Source organism: Oncorhynchus masou, chromosome 27 (assembly GCF_036934945.1).
Source record: "Oncorhynchus masou masou isolate Uvic2021 chromosome 27, UVic_Omas_1.1, whole genome shotgun sequence".
Lineage (NCBI taxonomy): Eukaryota > Metazoa > Chordata > Actinopteri > Salmoniformes > Salmonidae > Oncorhynchus > Oncorhynchus masou.
Window position 1 is genome coordinate 42,348,986 of NC_088238.1, and position 22,410 is coordinate 42,371,395.

Genomic DNA, 22,410 nt, shown 5'->3' on the forward strand with positions numbered 1-22,410 from the left:
GCTGCACAGCTATTTTCAGGTCTCTCCAGAGATGTTCGATCGGGTTCAAGTCTGGGCTCTGGCTGGGCCACTCAAGGACATTCAGAGACTTGTCACGAAGCCACTGCTGCGTTGTCTAGGCTGTGTGCTTAGGGTCACTGTCCTGTTGGAAGGTGAACCTTCGCCCCAGTCTGAGGTCCTGAGCACTCTGGAGTGGGTTTTCTTCAAGGATCTCTCTGTACTTTGCTCCATTCATCTTTCCCTTCTCAATCCTGACTAGTCTCCCAGTCCCTGCTGCTGAAAAACACCCCCACAGCATGATGCTGCCACCACCATGCTTCACTGTAGGGATGGTGCCAGGTTTCCTCCAGACGTGATGCTTGGCATTCAGGCCAAAGAGTTCAATCTTGGTTTCATCAGACCAGAGAATCTTGTTTCTCATGGTCTGAGAGTCTTTAGGTTGTGCCAAGCGGGCTGTCATGTGCCTTTTATAGAGGAGTGGCTTCCGTCTGGCCACTCTACCATAAAGACCTGATTGGTGGAGTGCTGCAGAGATGGTTGTCCTTCTGGAAGGTTCTCCCATCTCCACAAAGGAACTCTGGAGCTCTGTCAGAGTGGCCATCGGGTTCGTGGTTACCTCCCTGACCAAGGCCCTTCTTCCCCAATTGGCTCAGTTTTGCCGGGCGGCCAGCTCTAGGAAGAGTCTTGGTGGTTCCAAACTTCTTCCATTTTAGAATGATGGAGGCCACTGTGTTCTTGGGGATCTTCAACCCTGCTGACATTTTTTGGTACCCTTCCCCAGATTTGTGCCTTGACACAATCCTGTCTTGGAGCTTTACGAACAATTCTTTCAACCTCATGTCCTGGCTTTTGCTCTGACACGCACTGTCAACTGTGGGACCTTATATAGACAGGTCTGTGCCTTTCCAAATCATGTCCAATCAATTGAATTTACCACAGGTGGACTCAAGTTGGAGAAACAGCTCAAGGATGGTCAATGTAAACAGGATGCACCTGAGCTCAATACCGAGTCTCATAGCAAAGGGTCTGAATACTGATGTAAACAAGGTATTTCTGTTTTTTATTTTTAACAAATGTGCAAACATTTAGTAAAAACTGTTTTTTCTTTGTCATTATGGGTTATTATGGGTTATTATGGGTTATTATGGGTTATTTAGAATACGGCTGTGACGTAACAAAGTATGGAAAAAGTCAAGGGGCCTGAAAATAATCATATGTAACTGGCTCCTTCTTCCTATCCATCCAAGGGTGTCTGTCTGTCCCTTCTGTGAAGTTTCAAGTTTCACTGTGGGCCCAGGTGTGTGTGTGTGTGTGTGTGTGTGTGTGTGTGTGTGTGTGTGTGTGTGTGTGTGTGTGTGTGTGTGTGTGTGTGTGTGTGTGTGTGTGGAAAGGGAGAGCACCCCAGCAGATAGTTGTCAGGTGAGTGTGTGTATGTGTGTGTGTGTGTGTGTGTGTGTGTGTGTGTGTGTGTGTGTGTGTGTGTGTGTGTGTGTGTGTGTGTGTGTGTGTGTGTGTGTGTGTGTCACGACACTCAACCTTGTAGAACAGACAGGAACCCAGTGTCACGTAGAGACGCCTCATGCCATAGAAGTCCTCTGACTGCCAGAGAGAGAGAGAGAGAGAGAGAAGAGAAAAAATAATTAACAGTTTTAGAAGGTCAGACATGAATGATTAAGTAGTGGATCTATTTCCTGCCGGTCTATCCCCCCCCCCTCTCTCCACCACCCCTCCCTCCCAGCCCTGCTGCATTTAATCAGCTAGAAGATGCAGGTATAAAGAAGACCTAATCCTCCATTACATGAAATATACACAGGCCAGTCCAGAAATACTCACTACTAGACCCTACACAGGGGAGGAGACAGCTGGTGGCTCCATTTTAATGGGAATGGGGATGAGCATGACACCTTGTCTACTTCCCAAATGGCACCCTATTCCATACACAGTGCACTACTTTTGCTAAAGCCCTATGTCAATGTTTGATTTACCATTTCTCCGAAATCTGACGATTCAAAGTCTGAGAGAACAGTGTCCACCTCCATCTGTGGACAGACAGATAATCAGAGACCATAGAAGTACAATTCAGATGCAGCATGACGTATTTCTGCATTCACAAAGGCAGCAGTCAGACAGACATGCTCTGGAGCTAGACATGGAAAAATTGCCTGACTCGTCGGCAGGAGCACATGTCATTTTTACCACCAGACAGCAGAGGGCAGCAAAGACAATACATAAATCCAACAGGGTGGGGGGGGGGGCATTAAATATATTATAGCTAGAGCAAATTGCTTAAACGTATCACTGACTTGACAGCCTAAAATATCCTGTGACCTAAAACATTTCAGAAGACGTAACAAGCGAGGCGCAAACAGCAAATGGTGAAGACATCGATGAAGAAGAAGACATATTAAAAGTGGCCCAAAGTGGTGGCCCATCCCCAGACCTTTATCTCAGGGGGCAGAGGGAGCCACTGGACCGCTGGCAGTCCGTCCAGGAAGAGAGTCCCCGATAGGTCAGCGGGCGTGGCCCCAGAGCTGTCACTCAACCTGGAAGGCTGGATGAGCTGCTGGAAGAACAGGCAGAAGAAATGGTCCAGCCTGGGGGCGTGGTCCGCCTGGCAGAATGCACTGTGGGGGAGCGGAAGGAGCGATGGAGATAAGACGGAGGGGGAGGAGGGAGAGAAAGGGAGGGATGGTGTGGTGGAGGGAGAGATAAGATGAAGGGGTGGAGGAGAGAGGGAGGGAGGAAGCAAGGGGAGAGAGGGGGGCAGAAGGAGGTAGAGAAAGAAGTGGTTAGTTCAAAGAAGCCAAAAACCTGTTCAGGTTTGATGTAACAGTATATGAGAAGTATACTGTTATATGAGAAGTAAATGAGAAGAGAAGTAAATGAGAAGCCAGAAAGACTGGGACCGCTTGAACCAGGAAATCAAACCGGTGTCCAAAATGGCATCATATTCCCTATACAGTGCACTACTTTTGGTCAAACTCAGGATGCATCCCTGCTGTCAGCACAACAGACCTGTCCAGAGAGCCGTGCATCACCTTGAGAGTCCTCACTGCGCCTCCCACTACCGTTTGCAGATACAACAGAGGAACCCTGGGGAAGAATATGAGGGGGAAAAACACAGTCACATCCACGGGGAGTAGGCCAGAAAAACACTCCGAACCTCAGCTACTTACCGACCATTTTATTGATCAAATATTCTGGAAGGGATACAGCATTTAGTTGACATATGGGATTGGCTGAGACAGCGTATTGAATATGGAAGCATGCATTGGATGACTTTACTGTGTCGGTACCTCTCAGCAGGCAGGGCGATCACCAGCAGGTTGTTGCTCTCCTTCCAGTAGCCCACATGGACCAGCTGTTTATTGAGCAGAAGAGAGGAGCTGAGGGGGGGGGGGGGGAAAGAAGAAGAAGAAGAAAGGAGGGAGTGGGAGGAGGAACAGGTGCAGGGGAAAAGACCGAGGGGAAATACAATCACGGCATGAATGAATGGAATTTCTATATTTCGGACTTTGGTAGATCTCAGAGCCGCTTGAAGTGGGTCTGACTGGTGATAGGTAGAGATCAGTCAGGAGTGGGTGGGGAATTTCCTTCACTACCTGACAATCTGCCCCCCGGTGACATTCTCCAGCATGTCAGACAGAGTGAGAAAGATCCCTCGGACTCCTTTCAGCTGACTGGACGCCTCAGACACTGGGTACTGGTACAGGATCTCCTGCTGAGGGGACATGGAGGTACACACACGCACACACACACACACACACGCACGCACACACGCACACACGCACGCGCACAGGCACACACGCACACGCACACAAGCACACACACACACACACACACACACACACATACAGTCCATTAGGGAAGGATCTTTGTCATTAGTATTCTCCACACCATGCTGTCTGCTATGAAGGGTGTGGAGCGGACCACTTCAGAGAGAGCCGGGAGGGAGTAGGGCCTCATAGCCATGGAAACAAGGACAAAAGCTCTGATAATTCTTACAATGCCAGAAATTCACCTCTGGGTCACCAACACACTAGCTTTGTGGAGAACCAGGTTTCCCTAAACAGAAAGCCTGGGGAAGTCCATGGCACAAACTCAGCTAAAAAAAATGGGGGTGGGCACACAGTGAAAAACTAGTTACATGTCAAACCAGTCAAATGCCTTGCTGGGGTGGAGGTGCTCACGACATTATTATTGTCGTAGGTGGAACAGTGAGTGAGGATGGCTGTGAAATCGCCGATTAAAAATCCTGTTAAAGTATGTTGATGTATGCCGTGTTTGTGGTGAACCGTACGCCTGGAACCGGAACAAACATCACCTTTTGCAAGGTAAATTGTCTTTATTGCGACCGGACTACACACAGGCTTTAGAAGCCTTAACGGGACATTGCCTTTCCTGTGTCATTTGTTGTGTGACAGCCAAAGTGTACCAATGCGGTCAAAATTCACGGTGATCTATGAGACACGCCTCCATTCTCATCCAATGGGGCTGCAGTGGAGCGGGTTGAGAGCTTCAAGGTCCCTAGCGTTCACGTCACCAACAAACTATCATGGTCCAAGCACACCAAGACAGTCGTGAAGAGGGCACGACAAAGCCTTATCCTCCTCAGGAGAGTGAAAAGATTTGGCGTGGGTCCTCAGATCCTCAAAAGGTTCTGCAGCTGCAAAATCGAGAGCATCCTGACGGGTTCCATCACCGCCTGGTATGGCAACTGCTCAGACTCCGACCGTAAGGCACTACAGAGGGTAGTGCGAACGGCCTAGTACATCACTGGGGCCAAGCTTCCTGCCATCCAGGACCTCTATACCAGGCGGTGTCAGAGGTAGGCCCTAAAAATGTTCAAAGACTCCAGCCACCCTAGTCATAGACTGTTCTCTCTTCTACCGCACGGCTAGTGGTACCAGAGCACAAAGTCTTGGTCCAAGAGGATTCTAAACAGCTTCTACCCCCAAGTCATTAGACTCCTGAACAGCTAATCAAATGGCTACCCAGACTATTAGCATCCCCCACCTCTTTTACGCTGCTGCTACTCTCTGTTATGATCTATGCATAGTCACTTTAATATCTCTACCTACATGTACATATTCCCTCGACTAACCGGTGCCCCACACATCGGCTCTGTACCGGTACCCTCTGTGTATAGCCTCGCTATTGTTATGTTACTGCTGCTCTTTAATTATTTGTTACTTTTATTCCATAAAACTACATTGTTGGTTAAAGGCTTGGAAGTAAGCATTTCACTGTAAGGTTGTTGTATTCGGCGCATGTGACGAATACAATTTGATTCAATTTGTATTTGGGGAGTTCCTGCCATTCTTCTCTGCAGATCCTCTCAAGCTCTGTCAGGAATGGATGGGGAGCGTAGCTGCACAGTTATTTTCTTAAAACCTGTTTTTGCTTTGTCATTATGGGGTATTGTGTTAAGATTAATAAGGAAAAACATTTATTTAATTCATTTTGGTATAAGGTTGTAATGTAACAAGATGTGGGGAAAAATCAAGGGGTCTGAATACATATCAAAATATAAATTCACAAATAATCTCAATAATCCTAAAACTAAATAGGACAATAGCAAAAATCCCCCTGCCTGCACACATTTAAAGGTTTGGTATCGCATTTTAGGCTTGAAAGAGACATATCTTTAAATCATTTTAATCACAGCAAATTTGTTGCCGAGGTTGTAAGAATATCAGATAGCATTCTGTTTTGAAAAATAAATCTATTTTAGATAGGGTATGGACTCTATGCCATGACATTCACACATCTCGTAATGCTCCCAGTGTACCAAGTCAACTACGTTGACTGAGGTATGACGGTACAGTGTAGTCATGGTATTAGTGTCGTTCCACTGTCATTGTAAGATTCAGGGATCACTTGCAAAAAGAGACCTTGGTCTCAATGGGACTCCCTGCTAAAAGAAAGGGCAAACCAAAAACAAATTGGGTGTCATTTCGGATACACCGCAAGACAGAGCGGAAAAGGACAACTGCCAACTCTGTATTTAGGAGCCACCACAGAGAAGAGGCCTAAATCACAGGGCAGAGAGAGGAGAGAGAGCATGTCTGAAATGAGGGTGTAGCTGCTAGCAATGTTCCCTTTTTCCAGCACTGAGCAAATTTCAGGTCTGCTGAGCGCAAACTTGAACAGTGTGACAATTCTGTGCAACTTCCGTGGCCCATTTACTGTGAACACTGAGGCTGTACCCGCTTTAAGTTACAGTTTTAACCGTCACCAAGTAGGCTACTGTGGCTATTTGATCGTAATGTAGGCCTACCAGAGTCGCCTACCGTCAAAAGCAATGGGCGAATATGCACCCCATAACATTTTAACATGGAAGTAGATGTTCTATCATACAGCCTACAGTAGCAGCCAATGTGTGGTGTTCAATGTAGGCCTACATTCCATGAGAAAAAGAAAAAAAAACATGCAGGGCTTGACATTAACCTGTTTATCCACCTGTCTTACAGACAAGGAGGTGACTGAAAATGTTGTGTTTGACGCAAGAAATCACTTTACAAAATAAAATGCATTATTATCCCCATATCATTATTACAGAGAATAAGACAAATTATGCTACCCTCTGCCTATTGGCTACTTATCTTATTCAAGATGTCTCAAAATACAACACTGCCGCTTTAAGACATAAAAAAAAGCTCTTTACCCGACTCGCTTTTCAAAGATGGCTAGAAATGCACATATTTTGTGCTCTTGTTGGAAGCAACCACTGTTGACTAGAAATGAGCTATAACTGGGCTAATAACTCATTTACTAGCAAAGAACATGAACACATGTGCACATGCATATCTCGCTTTGATCTCAAAACAAGCGCATCTACTCGGGACCGCCCATACTGTAGCCCAAACAATCCAGTCAAAATTGAATGGCACAGATCCATATATGGCTATGGCTATTTGCATATAGGCCTGCCGCAGCACTGACTGGTTATGTAGAGTACTGCCTGAGTCATGCCGGTCAATGCAATAGAATCCTACTCCAATGCGCTCTGCCTACAAGAAAATCTCTTGCAAAGTTAGTTTTGCATACTATGTTTTGCATAGTGCGTTTTGTTATGGAACGTTACATTGAAAGTGGCTAATATTGCGTTGACTCGATCACAATTCTCACAGTAAAACGAAATGTTGATAGTGTTACCTAAAGGGGAAAACTCTACAAAGTTGAGTGAAGTACAGTCTCGTGCTTCTCTGCGTAGGCTGATATTTCTTCCGCGCAATTCGGGGAGCTGCACGTGCAGGAACACTGGCTACTAGTCTACCTCCCCACAGAGCAAGAAAACAGGAGCCCTGGATCAGCACTTCACTACAAAATCCTCTGACCTCGGTGCTCTGTTCCGCCGTGGTTGACTTCCACAAGTGCCAGTTTGCCGGACACAAATGAAGCACTCCCCTGGTCTAAACAGCATGATCAGTATAGAATCTCCATTAAAATAGATTTTGAAGTCCAACAAGAAACCTGAACTATGTCTGGGAAATGATGCTGCTTTTGTTGATGTTATTTTTCTGATTACTATCATGGTTAACTTATTGCTGCAAGGTTAACCTAGGCTGGGTAACCTGTTGGAGCGAGTTACATAAGCATTTTGCTGCACCTGCTATAACACCTGCAAATTTTTGTACCCTACCAACAATCTTTGATTTATGTATCTTCAAATGATAGCATCAGGAAGCCTACAGGTTTGGTAGGCTTCCAGACCCGACAGCAACCATAATACACACACACACACACACACACACACACACACACACACACACACACACACACACACACACACACACACACGGAATGTATTCAGACGCCTTGATTTTGTCCACATTTTGTTACAGCCTTATTCTGAAATGGATTAAATCGTTTTTTCCCCTCATCAATCTACACACAGTACCCCAAAATGACAAAAGCGAAAACAAGTTTTTCGAAATTTTTGCAAATGTATAAAATTTCTTATTTCCATCAGTATTCAGACCCTTTGCTATGAGACTCGAAATTGAGCTCTGGTGCATCCTGTCTCCCTTAATAATACTTGAGATGTTTCTACAACTTGATTGGAGTCCACCTGTGATAAATTCAATTGATCAACATGATTTGGAAAGACTCACACCTGTCTATATAATGTCACACAGCTGACAGTGCATGTCAGAGAAAAAACCAAGCCATGAGGTCGAGGGAATTGTCCATAGAGCTCCGAGACAGGATTGTTTCGAGGCACAGATGTGGGGAAGGGTACCAAAATATTCCTGCAGGGTTGAAGGGCCTTGGTCAGGGAGGTGACTAAGAACCCGATTGTCACTCTGACAGAGCTGTAGAGTTCCAGATGGGAGAACCTTCCAGAAGGACAACCATCTCTGCAGCACTCCACCAATCAGGTCTTTATGGTAGAGGCCAGACGGAAGCCACTCCCCAGTAAAAGGCACATGACAGCTGCTTGGAGTTCGCCAAAAGGCACCTAAAGGACTCTCAGACCATGACAAACAAAATTCTCTGGTCTGATGAAACCAAGATTGAACTCTTTGGGCTGAATGCCAAGCGTCACGTCTGGAGGAAACCTGGCACCATTCCTACGGTAGGGATTGGGAGACTAGTCAGGATTGAGGGAAAGATGAACGGAGAAAAGTACAGAGAGATCCTTGATGATAACCTGCTCCAGCGAGCCCAGGACCTCAGATCAGGGCGAAGGTTCCCCTTCCAACAGGACAACAACCATAAGCACACAGCCAAGACAACGCAGGAGGGGTTTCGGGACAATTCTCTGAATGTCCTTGAGTGGCCCAGCCAGAGCCCAGACTTGAACCCGGTCGAACATCTTTGGAGAGACCTGAAAATAGCTGTGTAGCAACGCTCCCCATATAACCTGACAGAACTTGAGAGGATCTGCAGAGAAGAATGGGAGAAACTCCCCAAATACAGGTGTGCCAAGCTTGTAGCGTCATACCCAAGAAGACTCAATGCTGTAATCGCTGCCAAAGGTGCTTATATAAATGTAATATCAGTTGTTTATTTTTTATACATTTGCAACATTTGTAAAAACCTGTCTTTGCTTTGTCAATATGGGGTTTTGTGTGTAGAAAAACAATTGAAAAACAATACTCCTACTTCCGTTTCTCCACTATGTGTGTGTGTGTGTGTGTGTGTGTGTGTGTGTGTGTGTGTGTGTGTGTGTGTGTGTGTGTGTGTGTGTGTGTGTGTGTGTGTGTGTGTGTGTGTGTGTGTGTGTTTTGGATGCTGTTGGATCTGGAAGCCTACCAAAGAGGTAGTTCTGTTCCCTAAAAGCTTCTGCTTTTGTCAGAAATAGGGGCATTTTCTGACTGTTCGAATACTCACATGATTTATATTTTTGTACTCGAGTACTCAATGAAAAAATAATAACAAATTTAACACAAGGCCCACACTGGAAAACAATATGTGTGCATTTGTCTATATGCCAACCACGCGCAACAATGCTCAATTTATCAAAACTATTACAGATATCAAATCCTAACTGCTATATAGCCCCATATACAGTATTTTCAGTCAATAAAAAAGCAAGTGCAATTTAAGATTAATTTATTGAAACCGTAATATCAACTGGTTATATTATATCGTGGAACACAATCTTCAAAAAGGCAGTAACCTCAGCAGTGGCCCTTCCTTGTGGAAGCCTATGGCTGTGCAATGGCATAGAACAGAGATGCCAATGCGAAGTGATGCGCATCTCGCGTCTGGAACAGTTATCTTCAAAGAGGGGTAATTTGAAACGGGGCTCAATTTGGCCATTTTAAAGAATAGAAATCGGAGTTACAAACCAAAATATGTCTTCTTTTCTCTATACAGATATTCGATTTAGGTTATTCTGCTGGTTGTTTGGAATTTTCTAAATGACTTAACACGGCATGATGATGAATTACGGCCACGGCATCTGTTTGGTGCTTAATGATTCTGATGAAAATACTCCGTCTTTATCAAACTTAGATATTTTCAATGGAACCGGACTATGCTTTGTGGGGTTATAGCCAAGGATAACCTATTCTAAAATGGCACAAAAGTTCGCAAAGTAGCCTAAGCAGAAAATAGACGGGGCGAAATTATTCCAAAACTGCAGCTCGTTGTTGGAACACATATTTTCCTACTTCAATCAACCAGTCAATTTTTGAATTTGTTATAAAACTGTTATCATTTGGCAGTGAATGTAGCTAGTGTATTTCCCATCAGTTAGATACGTAATTATAGGCATTTCTGTAGGCCTAACGGGAGCGCAATTGTGAGTGAATGAGACACGGGAGGAGGAAAGGGAATTTAAGGAGAAGAACTGTGTGATGCTTGGCTTGATTTCTTTCTTCCTTTCTTTTTTTTTTTTTTTTTACAAATGGAACACTAGAGTCAAAGCAAAATAATGTTGTCTTCCAAGGCACATTTTTGATTTGCCTGTTCGTGCAGCCACAAAGCACATTCCACCAAATAGTTTGACAGTATTATTATGATTATTTTTTAAAGTGACCTCTGGTTAAAGATCGAGCTTTGGTGTCCGTTTGAGTGTTCTAGTACTCACGCCCATCCCTAGTCAGAAAACACAGACTGTATACCACCAAAATAAGTTGCTTGTTCGAAGTTCACAACGATGCTTTAACCACACCAGGAGACCCATTTGAGGTCTGGGGGAGATAGGATTTTTTTTTTTAAGTAATGTTGATTTTTGGGTTTAGTTACCCTTATTTCAAGTGCGCCCCAGCCAGAGATCATTGTTCAGTTAGTGATGTTTCTGTAGCGCTTATGTGATTTCAGAGTTTGCAAAACAAATGGCCACTGGGTTGATGCAAATAGTCATATCATTCTGCCAGGTAGGCATAGGCTACTTTGTAGTTAACATTTAATTGAAGACGCATATCTGATGATGCTAATGGCTACACAAACTGTAGACGTGTGTGCGCACGCACCACACACACACACACACACACAAACACACACACACACACACACACACTGGGGAATTCCTGTGCCTTTAACCTGATTTCTTACTAAGTTCAATACATTTTTGAATATCGTCAAATTCCGTTTTCATGTCTGGATTCCGTGATTCCATCCGCGTTCTCCACAACACAGAACTGATAGGGCTCTCTTCTATCTCAAAAGAACGATGGGGAAACAAAACTAACAGATTGGGCCTTTACCATAGACTTGCGCTGTGAATGTAAAAAAAGATCACGGTAGAGGTCACTTTTAACCAGACCTTGGATCAGATGACCCTACCCCCAGTCCTACACTTTTATCTATGGCCTCTGGTCTTTAGTAGTGCTCTACCTAGGGTATAGGGTGCATTTCGGACAAAGTCCAACTGAACTAACCTCTTCTAGTGGGGAGTCTGAGTCCAGTTTGAGTGACAGGTACATGACAATGTGAGGGATGTGTCCTATAGACATCTGGAGCTCCACCGTGTCCTCGCCCCACAGCAGACGCACCAGCTGGCTAACCGAAGGAGAGGGCCTGAGCCTGGGAGCAGAGGACATGTCCACACCTCCCTCCCCTGGTCCTCCTGGACTGGCTGTCTCCAGGGTCAGCTTCACCTGGGAGGGAGGGGAGGGGAGGGGAAAGAGAAAGCAGGAGAGAGAAACTAAGACCTAAAGACATCATCATCGGTATCTTTTCACCACATTCTAAAAACAGCCAGTCTGAGTTTTCCCTTTTCAAACACTGTAAAAAAAAAAGGCGGTAGGCTGTGGGTTTGGCAAAACCAAAGCCGGCAGTGACTTTGTACGACTGGAGAATCACAGTCGGACAGAATCGGCAGGGGGAACTACACTGTGATCATAATAAGGCCATAAACGACCTTTAATCCAGTCCATTAGGGCTGCCGCGTCCTTTATTTGGCCTAGCGCTACAGGAAAGCAGGAAGGGTTCACATAGACAAAGCTCAGGAAAAGAGAAAGTAGATGTGATTCATTCAGGAAAAGAGGAAGAAGATGTGATTTGTTCAGGAAAAGAGGAAGTAGATGTGATTAGTCCAGGAAAAGAGGAAGTAGATGTGATTCCTTCAGAAAAAGAGGAAGTAGATGTGACTCATTCAGGAAAAGAGGAAGCAGAGTAGGGAGACAGGTAGCCTAGTGGTTAGAGTGTTGGACTAGTAACCGAAAGGTTGCAAGATCGAACCCCCGAGCTGACAAGGTACAAATCTGTCATTCTGCCCCTGAACAAGGCAGTTAACCCACTGTTCCTAGGCCGCCATTGAAAATAAGAATTTGTTCTTAACTGACTTGCCTAGTTACATAAACATCAAATAATAATCAATAGAAGAATGGTGATTGATGGAGAGAGAAATGGATTATATTCCTGATGACTGAAAGAGAAGCAGCATGGATGTGTGTGAGAATCAGAAACAGATCCTGCTGCAAGGCCCAGAAGAGAGCAGCTCTGTCATCCTCAGAGCATTTTGCATGAAACACCACCATTCACACAAAGCTAAGCAAGCACACTAAGGACAGGCCCGCACATGGAAACACGTAACAGTATGGTGGAGAGATGAATGCTACCATTTACAGATGGCTTATGTCTGTGCACTCTTGTATTTCAAAAGGCAATTATATTAGTCCTTAGCAGGCCTCTTTAGTCCTTAGCAGGCCTCTTTAGTGCTGACAGGTTACTGCCCAAATGCATACATGTGCACACTAATAGAATACTGTGGCCTACACATGCAGACTTAAACAAACTGGAATACAAAGGTGAAAAAGAACTGTGTACACGCGCACACACACACAGTGCTGGCTCTGGGCAGTAACCTGTCAGCACTAAAGAGGCCTGCTAAGGACTTCTGGTTGACGTTAATTGAGAAGAATCAGAACCAGGTGTGTGTGTGTGTGTGTGTGTGTGCGTGGTACACGCGCAGGACTGTGACACTGGAAATGGTCTGACTCTCTACCTCCGCGAGAAGTGTTCACACTCCTAATGGGAGTTAAAAGGACTGGCGTCAGAAATGTGGTAGAAAGTTCATGCTTACACCAGTCCAATGCTTTCAAAACTTTGAAGGGTTCGTGAGCAAGTCCTTTACAAAGACTAAGCATTTATTCATTGTATTTTCACTCCCTGTGTTTTGAATTCATCCATCACTCTAGGGCGAGGGCCAGAACATCTCCAGACACTGTCACCAGAAACCCACAAACCGTTGAGCAGCGCCAGGGAAGGCGCCAGGCCTGGGCCGGACGCCATCTTGGCTCTGCAGGGAACAGTAGCCTGTTATTAGGAGAAGGGCCTAACAGTGATGAGTGAGTCCTTCTGACACTATTCTGCACACACACACAAAAATGTCATCGAATAAATTCCTTTTACAATGAATAGAATAGTACAATAGACACTGCCAGACAGGCTGAAGGGCTGCGGCATTACGTTCTCTCATGATAAATAATGGGGATGTGGTTAGGTTGGAGGGTGCTCTCGGTAGATTCCTGCCTGCTGATGTCAGTGATCCAGATAGACAGAGAGAGAGACAAAGGGGCATAGGGAGAGAAATAGAGTGAGAAAGAGGGAAAGAGAGAGAGCGAGAGAGGGGAAATGCTAAATGACTTAAATGTAAATGTAAATGTAGAGGGGAAAAGAGAGACAAAGAGAGAGACAGAGGTAAAGAGAGAGATACAGATAGACAAAGATAGACAAAGGGACATATAGAGAGAGAGAGAGAAAAGAGATTGAGAAAAGAGAGAGAGAGCGAGAGAGAGAAACAGCTAGAGACAATTGACATACATATATATATATATATATAGAAAGAGAGAAAGGGGAGACAGAGAGCGAAAAAAGGGGAGAGCGAGAGAGAGAAAGAGAGAGAGGAGAGAAAAGAGAGAGAACGAGAGAGAAAGAGAGAGAGGAGAGAGAAAAGAGAGAGAAAGAGAGAGAGGAGAGAGAAAAGAGAGAGAGAGTTGGGAAAGAGAGAGCGTGCACGCGAGAGAGAGAGAGAGAGAGAGAGAGAGAGAGAGAGAGAGAGAGAGAGAGAGAGAGAGAGAGAAAGAGAAAGTACTACTGATGATACTATACTATGAGGTCAGGCAGAGGTCATGGTGGTCCAACCTCAATACAAACTGCTGCTCCGCCCATATAATTGCTACTGTCTACCACGCTTTACCTGGGAGGGCCATTCACACACATGACCACATACATACAGCCAGCCAGACGCTCACGTGCGCGCGCACACACACACACACACACACACACACACACACACACACACACACACACACACACACACCGAAGTTTCCACTGACTATGTCAGTAGAGCTCCGTCCGACGAGAGGCCTTGTTGTTTTTTCACATCTCTCTCTCCTCCTCTCTACAGTGTAATTTACTATCTGGCTTTCCTCGTATTCTAATCAGCTGTGCTTTCAGTGGCCGCAGCATAATGGTCGTTTTCCTGTGTTTTCTCAAACAACTCCCGCCGCAGTCTGGCCTCTCTCCTCTCTCTCCTCTCTCTCTCTCTCTCTGTCGGCAAACGCCATCACTCCCGCCGACACTGTAATTTACAAATTCCTCCTTCTTGAGGCCCTGTTTTGACCGTGTGAGGAGACGGATTTGGAAAAAGCTTGAGCGGTTTTCTGAATGGCGATCAAGGCATCATTTCCCCGACTTGGACAGTTTTCCTCATGTAGATAGGTGGTGATTGTTTCGTACTATATACGTTTTGACAGCCGAGTGAAGCCAGATGGCAATGGGAAAATATTTCTATATTCGGCATTCTACTTCACCATACATTCTACAATGGATTTACATAAACTTAAATACCACTTTCTGGATGCAGGGAGAAAATTAAACGTGAAGAAACATCCTCTTCCCAAAGCTTAATTAGAAGAGCAATCCTGAACAGACACTTATTGAGATTAGCTGGGGGGGGGTTAGGGGTGGGGGGTTTGGCTGGGTTTTGTTAATTGATTCATTGTCCAAAGCAAGATAAGCAGCCGATTTTCTGACTTGAGATCCACACACTTCTCTTGACATTTTATGCACGCTACACGTCTCACATTGACGTCAATGAATGATTCACGTGGAAGTTCGAGTTGCACCCTTTTTTTAATTTATTTTTTTATCTCTACTGAATCGGGACATCTCAGGGCATTCTAGCCTCGTGAATCTGTCCAGAGCCAAAACATCCACGTGGTTTCTAATAACACATTCCAGTGACCTCCAAGACCTCTCTTTGAACATGTGGGACAGTGGAGAGCTCTTGACTAACAGTCTCGGTCTGCCTTTGCGCGTGTCTTTGTGTGCGCGCGTGTGTGTGTCTGCCTTGCGTGTTAGTGTGTGTGCTTTGCATGTGTGTGTCTGCCATGAGTGCGTAGACCCCAGATTGTAACACTTCTAAGCAGAGCAGACGTGCTGGTTCGGGGGGGGGGTAGTTTGTCTGTAAATTAAGTTCTTTCTTTGGCTGCCGTTTCTGTTTCAGAGGCTGCGTCCGAAACGCTGCAGTATGCATCCTTAATAATGTGTCTGGGGCTCATAATACAACAACAACAACGAAGTTCTGTCGGCGGTCTTTCGCATACTTTCATATTTGCAGCGTTTCAATGTTGTAATACACTTAACTTCATAAACACACCACATAGCGGAGCATAATTCTATCTAACTACTGTTCGTTTAATATGGCAGTAAGGAGTTGTGTGGGTGGGCTTGGAACACACACATACTAGAGCTGGGCAATCGGGACAAAAAATATATTGTTTAAATGGTTAAATAATTGATCAGTGCGCCAGTGGTACTTGCTACTGTGATTCCTGAAATGAATGTTGATGGAAGTATTTTTCAAATCTGAAATTATACTTTTGTCACATTGTTTGCTAGCTCAGCTGGTTAGCTACAGCTCAGTCTCATTGACCACCTAATGTAGCTAGCCATGTTATTAATACATTCCATCTGCTGTCGACATCAGGATACAATTTGAGAGCACTAGTTAGCTTCAAAAGTGGTTATTAGCTTTGACTGCATGCTGACAGTAAATTCAGAATCCTTCGGTAGCAACACCACAAACGTAATTTTTACCAGGTTCCCGTGAAGCAATTGTAATGACAGTCCACCTCAATAGACCCAAGAGTTTCCTGTTTAGCAAGAGGTAGTCTGATTAATTTCACTGTACATTAAAAACACAGTTTGAGATCATTGTGAGGGGATTTTGCCAGTGGTCAGGAGGAATTGGTCTTCCTGGAAATATATTGTCTGAGGTTGCAACAGTAACCAAGGGGGGCGGGGCTTAGTGAAGGGTCAATTGTCCCATTAACAGTCACCCATATTCTTTTTGGTTTATTGTCCATTAACACACACACACACACACACACACACACACACACACACACACACACACACACACACACACACACACACACACACACACACTCACCCGGGTAGGACCAGGAATGCAGGACAGAACCCTCTCAATGTTCTCTGTGGTAACATCCACATCGTCTACTGCGACCAGGTTGTCACCTGGGACGAAGAAGAAAGTCTCACTCCCAGCGTCACGTTACATATAGACAACTTAGACTAAAAGGGGAATAGTGACATTCCTGTAAAAGTACGTTGCGCCACATTGTGTAACCTGTTCAGAAATAGTATAGTTTTGTTGCGGAGCACAGTGTTTGGCATGACAAGGAGGGGCAACTGGTATACAAAACAGACCGGTATCCAGTCAAGAGACACAGTACATAGATCTAGGAACAGCCAGATGTCCTGTTGTTTCTTTTTGTAAAACAACGAGTTTCACCTGCCTCTGTGCAGACTCGTGCCCGTTCCAATCAACCTTAACACAGATTCCACCTTAGTTATTTCAGTTAGTTAACAAGTCTAATTGCTTTAGCATGGATTGGTAGGCTACATGAAAGTCATGGCTTTAAACACTAACTCATGTGGATAGTCTTTAGTATTCAGCAGTTTTGTTTTTTGCATTCCTTGGGCTGCCCAGAACAACCGTGCCCAGCCTCTGCAAACATCAACACTATTTACTGTAAAACATAACGTTATAAGTCTAACTTTATTTAATATAAATGGTGTCAATAAATTAATTTATTGCATTCTATACCATTTGTATACGACTGATCCCAGTGGCTGTGTCTGAAATGGCAAAAGTAGTGCATTACATAAAGAGAAAAGGGTGCCATTTGGGACGTGCCCAGAGTGATGGTTTTGTACACTCACCTATCAGTATCTGTGCACACTTGACGGCTGGGCTGTTGGGCACCAGGCCGTGGACAGTGATCCTCTCCTCCCTCCTCCCTGCGGGGTCTCCCTGGCCCCTGCCCCAGGACGGGCGATGCACCACCCCCAGAAGGGCCTCCAGTAGACCCCCTCTCTCCGGGGGAGGAGGGGAGCAGCTCCCCAGGCGTTTGGGGTTCAGGTAGAGAAAAACTTCCTTCAGATGCTGGACCATCACCCCCACTCTCTGCCCCGCCTGGTTTTTCAAGATGGATACTGGACGAGATGACGAGTCTTCGCCTCCTCCGTCGGGCCCTCTGCTCTGGGATGGTCGCCGCTTCCTCCGAAGGATCCTGGCCAGTCTTTTTAGCTTGGGCTCTGCTTTGGTTGGAGCACTATCAGGAAGCTTCCTGGACTCGTCGCTGATGATCTCCGCTTCCTTCTCGCTGAAGCGGACGTGATTGGTGGAGAGGCCGTGATTGGCGGCTGCCTGAGCCAATGCCGCCGCTTCCTCGCCCTCGCTCAGTTCCAGGTAGAAGAGCTCGCCGTTCTTCTGGACGTCGTCCAGCCATTCTGGCTCTAGGTCGCTGGGAGTGAACCAACAGAGCACGGAGTGAGTGAAACTGTGTGAGCAGAGCCAAAAGGGGTGGATTGTCTGTCCAGGAACTCCTTCAGACAAGGAGTATCAGGTTATTTGAGCATGAACAAGAAACACAACTCTGGCTTGCGGATTAAAAGTATGTCCTAATTATGATAACAAAAATATAAATGCAACATGTAAAGTGTTGTTCCCATGTTTCGTGAGCTGAAATAAAAGATCTCAGAAATGCTCCATATGCACAAAAAGCTTATTTCGCTCAAATGTTATCCATAAATTTGTTTACATACCTGTTAGTGAGCATTTCTCCTTTGCCAAGATAATCCATCCACCTGACAGGTGTGGCATATCAAAAAGCTGATTAAACAGCATGCTCATTACACAGGTGCACCTTGTGCTGGGGACAATAAAATGCCACTAAAATGTGCAGTTTTTTCACACAACACAATGCCACAGATGTCTCAAGTTGAGGGAGCATGCAATTAGCATGCTGAGTGCAGGAATGACCACCAGAGCTGTTACCAGATCATTTAATGTTAATGTCTCTACCATGAGCCGCCTCCAACAATGTTTTAGAGAATTGGGCAGTACGTCCAACCAGCCTCACAACCACAGACCACGTGTAACCATGCCAGCCCTGGAACACCACATCTGGCTTCTTCACCTGCAGGATCATCTAAGACCAGTTACGAGGACAGCTGGTGAAACTGTGGGTTTGCACAACCAAAGAATTTCTGCACAAACTATCAGAAAGCGTCTCAGGGAAGCGCATCTGCGTGCTCGTCGTCCTCACCAGGGTCTTGATCTGAGTGCGGTACGGCGTCATAACCAACTTCAGGTGAACAAATGCTCACCTTAGACGGCCATTGGCACGCTGGAGAAGTGTGCTCTTTACGGATGAATCCTGGGTTTCAACTGTACCGGGCAGATGGCAGACAGTGTGTATAGTGTCGTGTGGGCGAGTGGTTTGCTGATGTCAATGTTGTAAACAGAGTGCCCCATGTTGGCGTGGGGTTATGGTATGGGGAGGCATAAGCTACCGACAGAGAAGACAATTGCATTTCATCGACGGCAATTTGAATGCACAGATACCGTGACAAGATCCTGAGGCCCATTGTCGTGCCATTCATCCGCCACAATCACCTCATGTTTCAGTATGATAATGCAAGGCCCCATGTCGCAAGGATCTTCACACAATTCCTGGAAGCTGAAAATGTCCCAGTTCTCCCATGGCCTGCATACTCCCCAGATATGCCTCATGCAGCGTGTTTGGAATATTCTGGATCGACGTGTACGACAGCGTGTTCCAGTTTACGCTAATATCAAGCAACATAGCCATTGAAGAGGAGTGGGACAACATTCCACAGGCCACAATCAACAGCCTGATCAACTCTATGCAAAGGAGATGTGTCACGCTGCATGAAGCAAATGGTGGTAAGACCAGATACTGACTGGTTTTCTGATCCACACCCCTACTTTTTTTAAAGGTATCTGTGACCAACAGATGCATATCTGTATTCCCAGTCGTGTGAAATACATAGATTAGGGCCTAATGAATTTATAGCAATTGACTGATTTCCTTATATGAACTGTCACTCCGTAAAACATTCGAAATTGTTGCGCGTCAAGTTTATATTTTTGTTCAGTGTCATTTAGAGCATATTAGCCGTCATCAGAATGACAGATTAGTCTCTCATTTCCCCACTTCAATCCCCGTGTAAAAAAAATGAGTCTCGCATGATAGATGCTATTCAAACGGGTTAGTAACACAATTATACTACTAGTCCATCTTCTGCATTCTGTTCTGGATCAGCGTGAAAGTGGTGACTGAAAAGCACATTTTTAAGAGGACAACGATCATGTACATTGTGGAAAGGTTTATAACATATAATGTTCTTATAATTTGATAATACTGGAAAACCTCTCCATTTGCATGGCGTTTTATTATCCCTATAAGCTTCTCTCGTACTCATCCTCAGTACATTTCTGTTGCAATTCATCATGTGGCATTTGGGGGAAGAAAGAAAACAACAAGACTGGAGAAAGACTGGATATTGTTTGTTTTTTAGTCAAGCAGAGAAGAGTGAAACCCACACCCCCCACCCCAAGAGAGAAAATGGCCCCAACTCTGAGAAAAAAAGAAAAACTGAAAAAATTCAACCAGGCATTTTTTCAGTCGGTCAGTCTCCCTCTAAATTAAGTTGTGTCGCCTCTGTGGTAGGCTCTTGCAAACCACATCCATAAATTCACGAAGGATGGTGAATAGCATATCATTATTTATGAAGGTTAAGTTTCCAAATTGGAAACAGAAATTTCCCAAACTTTGAAAGAAAAAAAAAAGAGTTGATTCAATAGGCCAAGAATTGTGCTACAGTGACTGTTCCTTTTGTTTAATCCATCTTTTCTCTTTCAATACCCTCTGCATCCCAAATGGAACCCTTATCCCCATTTATGAACGGGGTGGTTCGAGCCCTGAATGCTGATTGGCTGACAGCCATGGTATATCAGACCGTATACCACGGGTATGACAAAACATGTATTTTTACTGTTGTAATTATGTTGGTAACCAGTTCATAATAGCAATAAGGCACCTGGGGTTCCACAGGCCACAATCAATTGACTGATCAACTCTTTGCGAATGAGATGTGTCGCGCTGCATGAGGCAAAAACCAGATACTTGACTGGTTTTCTGATCCACGCCCCTACCTTCTTTTTTAAAGTATCTGTGACCAACAGATGCATATTCCCAGTCATGTGAAATCCATGGGTCTAATGAATTTATTTCAATTGGCAAACTTCCTTATATGAACTGAAACTCAGTAAAATCTTTGAAATTGTTGCATGTTGCATTGATATTTTTGTTCAGTATAATTAAGGTTTAGGGTGGCAGGGAGCCTCGTGGTTAGAGCGCTGGGCCAGTAACCAAAATGTTGCTGGATCAGCTGAGCTGACAAGGAAAAAAAGAATCTGTCGTTCTGCCCCTGAACAAGGCAGTTAACTGGCGGTTCCAGGTAGACCTTCATTGTAAATAAGAAATGGTTCTTAACTGACTTCCCTAGTTAAATAAAGGTTACACATCAGAATGAATGAGCCTTTATAGCTTCATGAGAGTATATTAAAAAGTGTTTGGATGTTATTAAACAGATGGGATACAGCAAACCCAAAATCATGCATTAACCAAGACTACTCTTCCCCTGTGTGTGGACGGTGGTTAATGCATGATTTTGGCGGAAAGCTCGAGATGCATGCAGATGCGCGCGAGTCCCCGAGACAGCAGGGCGACGAAAGGGAGAACGTGCATGGCAAAATGAGCGATAGTGAATCAACATACAGTCAGTCCGAGTAAGAAAAACATATATAGTATTGCTTGTTGCTTTAGAAGAGACAGAAAGAAAAAACATTGGGCTGTGCCCAATACCATGTTAGCTAGCGAGTCATCTTCCATCAGCTGCCAGTTCCACCTCAACTTCATAACTTGACAACCGAGGCAGATCACTGGAAGCGACTAGGTTGCACACTCACTGTAAAGTGGTGTATTGGTAGCCGAGTGCCTGTTGATTCACTATCGCTCATTTTGCCATGCGCATTCTCCCTGTCGTCGCCCTGCTGTCTCGGGGGCTCGCGCGCACCTGCATGCTTCCTCGAGCGTTCCGCCAGACTTTTTAGTAGCCATTATTCAATTTATTAAATGTGTTCGACAACACGATACAAGTTACTCTAAACCTCCAAGTAAATCAGTTCGAGCTAGTTGAATGAGCATTGGCAGTCTTTCGCCATGTTGTCAGCATACGGGAACTTCAACTTTGCCACGTGACAAAAATTGTCTCGTTGTGGTTGGCTGATCTTCACGTTGCCCTGACAACGTGGACGCTTTCCGTTTGCTGGATAGAAAAAAGACGAGGGGCACAGAATCACCCATGCCCCATCTAGACACAAATGTACGTGCAATAAAAAGAGGTTGACTGAATGCATGTTTCAATGCAACAACTTTGATAGTAACAAAAAAATGCACTACCTCTCATTTGTAGGATAAACTCTGCTAAATGTGATACAAATGTATATAATATTTGCAGAGTATCTAATGAAACCACAAAGGTTGCAACATTTAAATAGCTTGTTAAAAATGTACACTATCTCCCTCTGAATAAGGTGGGCATGGGTTGAGCACTTCTGTTTCCCCCGCCCCCCCCTCCCCACGAACTGCACGAGGCCTTTAAATCCTCTATGGCATTCACAGTGCTTTAAACAAAGCAACAATAGTCAATGCGAGAAGAAACACACAAAAAAGTCAAAATAGTTTACCAAAACGTCTACAAAACATCCCCTCATCGTTGCCATAGCATGCATAAATATACTGACCTGTATAGAAGCACACTGCGTATGGAATCAAAGTCTTCTAAATTCTTAGAGAATGGTCTGGACGTTTCTCCATCTGTAGCAATGTTAAACATTATTTATATTTCATATTTTCACGGACAGGATGAGTTTAACATAGATTAGCAAGGCTTTCAAACTACACTTTTCCATTCCAGACAAAAGTTCAGATGGTTTAAAACGAATAGTGCCGTTAAGGACCGGTTGTCTGCCAGCAGACTTCTACATATTTAAATACATTTTAAAATGTTTAAATCCCCAGTCGTGGTCCGGTATTGAAGGTAGAATCC

At 44.8% G+C, this 22,410-nt stretch overlaps 1 protein-coding gene across 1 annotated transcript in view; it reads right to left on the reverse strand.

Annotated features, from left to right (window-relative positions):
- Positions 1-18,572, reverse strand: part of LOC135515490 (protein inturned-like) — a 27,464-nt gene extending 8,892 nt beyond the window's left edge. Inside the window, exons 1-11 of the mRNA XM_064939121.1 lie at positions 18,540-18,572; positions 18,338-18,422; positions 17,152-17,817; positions 16,358-16,443; positions 11,337-11,555; positions 3,603-3,721; positions 3,297-3,386; positions 3,016-3,093; positions 2,441-2,624; positions 1,986-2,039; positions 1,537-1,599 (exon numbers count right to left, since the gene is read on the reverse strand). Of these exons, the coding sequence (XP_064795193.1) occupies positions 1,537-1,599; positions 1,986-2,039; positions 2,441-2,624; positions 3,016-3,093; positions 3,297-3,386; positions 3,603-3,721; positions 11,337-11,555; positions 16,358-16,443; positions 17,152-17,817; positions 18,338-18,422; positions 18,540-18,572 (1,677 nt within the window). The remainder of the gene's footprint in view (positions 1-1,536; positions 1,600-1,985; positions 2,040-2,440; positions 2,625-3,015; positions 3,094-3,296; positions 3,387-3,602; positions 3,722-11,336; positions 11,556-16,357; positions 16,444-17,151; positions 17,818-18,337; positions 18,423-18,539) is intronic.
- Between the last annotated feature and the right edge of the window lie 3,838 nt (positions 18,573-22,410).